Source organism: Mandrillus leucophaeus, unplaced genomic scaffold (genome assembly GCF_000951045.1).
Source record: "Mandrillus leucophaeus isolate KB7577 unplaced genomic scaffold, Mleu.le_1.0 Scaffold43, whole genome shotgun sequence".
Lineage (NCBI taxonomy): Eukaryota > Metazoa > Chordata > Mammalia > Primates > Cercopithecidae > Mandrillus > Mandrillus leucophaeus.
The window spans coordinates 3,028,423-3,033,729 of record NW_012104587.1 but is presented as its reverse complement, the minus strand read 5'-3'; the positions used below and the strand labels follow the sequence as shown (position 1 = coordinate 3,033,729).

The window sequence follows — 5,307 nt, the reverse complement described above, 5'->3', positions numbered from 1 at the left end:
TCCCGCCACCACGCCTGGCTAATTTTTGTATTTTTAGTAGAGATGGGGTTTCACCATGTTGGCCAGGCTGGTCTCGAACTCCTGACCTCATAATCCACCCATCTCAGCCTCCCAAAGTACTGGGATTACAGGCGTGAGCCACCGCGCCCGGCCATATATATACATATCTACGTATTTTTTAAAGACAGTATCTCACTTTGTCACCCAGCCTGGAGTGCAGTGGCATGATCACAGCTGGCTGTAACCTTCAACTCCTGGACTCAAGCAATCCTCCTGACTCAGCCTTTTTTCTTTCTTTCGTTCTTTTTTTTTTTGAGACGGAGTTCCACTCTGGTTGCCCAGGCTAGAGTGCAATAGTGCGATCTCACCTCACCACAACCTCTGCCTCCCAGGTTCAAGCGAGTCTCCTGCCTCAGCCTCCTGAGTAGCTGGGATTACAGGTATGCACCACCACCACATCCATCTAATTTTGTATTTTTAGTAGAGGCAGGGTTTCTCTATGTTGGTCAGGCTGGTCTTGGAACTCCTGGCCTCAGGTGATCTGCCCGCCTTGGCCTCCCAAAGTGCTGGGATTACACGTGTGAGCCACTGCGCCCGACCAACTCAGCCTTTTAAGTAGCTGGGACTATAGGTGTATGTCACTACGCCTGGCTAAATGTTTTTCTCTTTCTGTGGTAGAGATGGTGTCTCTCCATATTGCCCAGGCTTGTCTCAAACTCTTGGCCTAAAGCAACCCTCCTGCCTCAGTCTCCCAAAGGTGAGCCACCACACCAGACCAAAATATACCTTTAAGAGGTAAACGTTCTGTAAGATAGTTATGTCACCCAAGTTACTAACTCATTCTATGTATTATCCACTCACGACCCAGTAAGTTGATGCAAGAAATAATTTTGTTAAGAGAAATGATTTTCGGCTGTAATCTCAGCACTTTGAGAAGCCAAGGCGGGTGGATCATCTGAGGTTAGGAGTTCGAGACCAGCCTGGCCAACATGGTGAAATCCCGTCTCTACTAAAAATACAAAAATTAGCCCGATGTGGTGGTGCATGCCTGTAGTCTCAGCTACCCAGCAGTCTGAGGCAGAAGAATCACCTGAACCTGGGAGTCGGAGGTTGCAGTGAGCCGAGATGGCGCCACTGCATTCTTACCTGGGGGACAGAGTGAGACTCTATCTGGGGGGGGGAAAAAAAAAGAAAGAAATGATTTTGGAATCCTGAAATAGAGAGATCAGGAACTTCCATCAATCAGAGACATTACAGAGGCACAGGCAGAAGGAACCTGCCAAATTAAGCAAACAAGGGATAAAAAATCCTAGAGCCCAAGACGGAGGGCAGAAGACAAAGAGTTAACAAAACTCAAGTGGTGTCAAGAGGCAGCTGGTGAAGTTCTTGCCTATGCTTTAAAAAAGCATTTTTCAAACAGAGTACTGATCAGCAGTGGGTCAGGAAATCAATTTTGTAGGTCATGACCAGCATTTTAAGAGACCAAGTGGGACAAAAAATACCAGCACACAGGGCACATAACAGTAAACACTGTTTTGCTGAATGTGTTACATGGCTGTATGCCTGTGTTGGGTTAAATGTAAGAAGTATATCATTGCGGGATTTATTTGAAAGGCCCCTATTGAAAAAAAAGACAAGCTTGAACATTCAAAATCTGTCCAACTTGTTTTTTTTTTGGAGACAGAGTCTCACTGTCATCCAGGCTGGAGGGCAGTGGAGCAATGTCGGCCCACTGCAACCTCCACCAGCCGGCTTCAAGCAATTGTCCTGCCTCAGCCTCCCACGTAGCTGGGACCACAGGTGCACGCCCCGCTGCTCACCTAATTTTTTTTTTTTTTCCTGAGAGAGAGTCTTGCTCTGTCACCCAGGCTGGAGTGCAGTAGCACAATCTCGGCTCACTGCAAGGTCTGCCTCCTGGGTTTAAGCGATTCTCCTGCCTCAGCCTCCCAAGTAGCTGGGACTACAGGAGTATGCCACCACGCCCAGCTAATTTTTGTATTTTTAATAGAGACACGGTTTCACCATATTGGCCAGGCTGGTTTCGAACTCCTGACCTCATGATCCACCCGCCTTGGCCTCCCAAAGTGCTGGGATTACAGGCGTGAGCCACCGCCCCTGGGGCGATTTTTAATTTTTTATTATTTTTTATTTTTACTACAGATGGGGTTTCACAATGCTGGACAGGTTGGTCTCAACCTGACCTCATGATCCACCCACCTACGCCTCCCAAAGTGCTGGGATTACAAGTGTGAGCCACCGCACCCAGACCAACTTGAGTATTTTCTAAACTGAAATACAAACCTCACAGTTGAAAATGAAAACAAAGTCTTGTTTATTTTCAGGAATGGCTTCCAGATGGTGGGCTCAAACACACCTGGAGTTAAATGCCAGGTCATCTGTACAGTTGCCATGTCAGTTTGCTGTCCTAAGTCAAATATTCATTCACCATCTATCTACCTGCACATACACTTCTATCATGGGTGGTGGTGATTTAAAAACAAACATTTTAAGACCAGGCAAAGTGACTCACGCTTGTAATCCTAGTCCTCATGCACTGGGAGGCCAAGGCTGAAGGATAGCTTGAGCCTAGAAATTCGAGACCAGCCTGGGAAACATAGCAAAACCTCTGTCTCTACAAAAAATTTAAAAATTAGCCAATTGTGGTGGCGTGTGGTTAGCTACTCAGGAGGCTGAGGCAGGAGGATCGCTTGAGGCCAGGAATTTGATGCTGCAGTGAGCTATGATCCCACCAGTGCACTTCAGCCTGGGCCACAGAACCAGACCCTGTCTCTAAAAAATAAAAAATAAATTTGGTAACAGCAAAAAGAGGTCCTTTCTCTTTTTTTCAAGACGGAGTCTCACTCTGTCGCCCAGACTAGAGTGTGGTGGCACAATCACAGCTCACTGCAACCTACGCCTCCAGGGGTGAAGCGATTCCCCTGCCTCAGCCTCCCCAGTAGCTGGGATTATTGGCATGCGCCACCATGTCCCGCTAATTTTTGTACTTTTAGTACAGAGGGGGTTTCACCATGTTGGCCAGGCTGGTCTCGAACTCCTGACCTCTGGTGATTCGCCCGCTTTGGCTTCCCAAAGTGCTGGGGATTATACGTGCGAGCTACTGCACCCAGCCGAGATCCTTTCTTAAAAGTAAAAGAGCAATGTCTTATTCCAGAAAATTTTCCCTCACCTATACTACAGCCCATTTAATCCTAGATACAACTGAAGCATTATATGGGCACAAAAAGTTTATTAACTTCATTTCCACTCTTTTTAATACAGCAAGGAAGCTCGAGCTTTGCCTAAAGCAGCAACTGCTACAAGAGACCAAAGGCTCAGCTCTGTAACTCACACCAAAAAAAGGGTGGTAGCCACCAGTCCATCGAGATGTCTTACTTAAGGGGAGAGTGTGGGCAATCTTAGTTTTATGGATCTGAAGTAAGAACCAAATACCAGGTATAGTTTCAGAACTGTCACCCCCAAGTGTTATGGGCCCGGAGCGACGAGGGTAGTACTCTCGAGCAGATGATTTCTCAGATGTTGGTAGAGGTTTCTCGGAGGTTGTTCTGTCCTTTTTCTTCCGATGAATCATTATAGCTCAATGACAGCTTCCAATGGAACAAAATCTCTAGGCCTTTCACAACCACAAGCTACTGAGGGCATAACCAAGTCACTGAAAGGAAGCAGCAGCCGCTTCAAACTCTGCCCCCCAAATGCTCAACAGAGGCCCATAACTTCTAGCAGTTAATCTCTGCAAATTGTCTACAACCGCCCCAGTGTAGCTAGAAATCCACCTTTCGTAAATGTCGGTCCTCGGTCACTCGACAATCACACACACGCATACAAAAAGAGGGGGAGGGGCCGCAATACATTTGTAAACCACTGTCAGAGATGGAATTCGTTCCAAGGACTTTTGCGGCACCCTTCCCTTTACTGCATCAGCTACACTCGGTCTGCAGCTCCTCAAATCCCCGCTCAACGCTCTCCCACCCTCACATTCTCAGATGCAGAAGAGTAAGATTTGCCCCAACTGGATCTCAGGCTGCTAAGACCCAGTGTATTCCCGTCCCCGCTCCCTGGATCCGTCCAAGTTCCTCGTGGCTAAGTCCCGAGCGGTTTCTCCGTCGGCTGTCTCAGATCTCCCGGAGCGCTACCTCGCGGGTGCCGACCCCGGCCCCTGGCCTAACTCCACCCCGCCCTCTGCGGCCCGCACCCTCCCCAGCATAGCCTGCAGCAGCCCCTTCGGGACGCCTTCAGGGCCCGGTCGCGGCCCCTCTTCCCGCCGCCGGCCGGACTCACCCAAGCTGTGGCCTCCTCCCGGCCCTCTTCGCCCAACCAAGGGGCGATGGGCGCTCCCCGCGGCCGGCCTCTCTACAGATCCCGCTCCCGCCCGCCGCCCGCGGCCCTCGCCTCCCCGCCGCCGCCCCGTCCGGCTCCAGCACCCAGCTCCGGTCGCCTAGATCTGGCACCCGCCCCGCCCCCTACCGTGGGCCTGGCCTCCGCCGGTCCCCGAGCGGTCTCGGGGCCTCAGCCCGCCCCTCCCCCTTCACCTGCTCCATAGCGCAGCGCGGCCCGGAACCCCGTTGAATCGAATCCGTCCGCTCCGCGATCCGAACCGCACGCGCCGCCTTCTGGAACCTACTAGAAGCTGCCGGGACTCCGGCTCCCGCCCCTTCCTCGCCTGCTCACTGGTCGAGTACTTCTAGGGGGCTCTCTGTGCTGTTCTACTACTGGCTTGAGGTCCAGCCCATCATCTCCACTTCCCTCTCATTGGACAGCGGGGAGTGATTCCCTCAACCCTGCCTCCCCCGCACCTCAGGATTGGACGCCGCTCTATAAACCCACCCATCTCAGGCTGCACGAACGGAGGGAGGAGCGGACTTCTGCGACACAGATTGGTCTTTTGCTCTGCCAATCGTAGCCGCGCTGGCCGCGCCCATTGGTTCCGTTAGTTCTGGAAATTTCCACCTCTCCCATTGGGCTGCCGGACTCCATGTCGGAACCGCCTTCAGAATGAGAGCGATTCCAATTGGGCGGAGGGTTGCCAACCCTTTGCGCTGATTGGTTTAAATCGCTGCCTTTCAAAAGGCCGGGTTTAGCCCCGCCCGTGGCATATGGCAGTCCCGGCCGTAGTCCGGTACTGTAGCCATGTCTCCGGCAGCTGCGGTGCGTCTGGGTTACTTTCCATCTGGATCCCTAGTGCCGCGAGTTCCAGGCGGTCCCCGGGATCGCCAGCGGCACAGGGCCCCAGCCTTTCGCCCACGCATCGAGATGGAGGTCCTAGCCGGTCGCGCTGCGCGGTCCTCGACC

The 5,307-nt window shown here is 51.9% G+C and overlaps 1 protein-coding gene across 1 annotated transcript in view; it reads right to left on the bottom strand.

Moving 5' to 3' along the window:
- The window catches only part of STIP1 (stress-induced phosphoprotein 1), a 31,206-nt gene extending 26,588 nt beyond the window's left edge, over window positions 1-4,618 (bottom strand). Inside the window, exon 1 of the mRNA XM_011993587.1 lies at window positions 4,548-4,618. Within this exon, the coding sequence (XP_011848977.1) occupies window positions 4,548-4,556 (9 nt within the window). The 5' untranslated portion in view covers window positions 4,557-4,618. The remainder of the gene's footprint in view (window positions 1-4,547) is intronic.
- Between the last annotated feature and the right edge of the window lie 689 nt (window positions 4,619-5,307).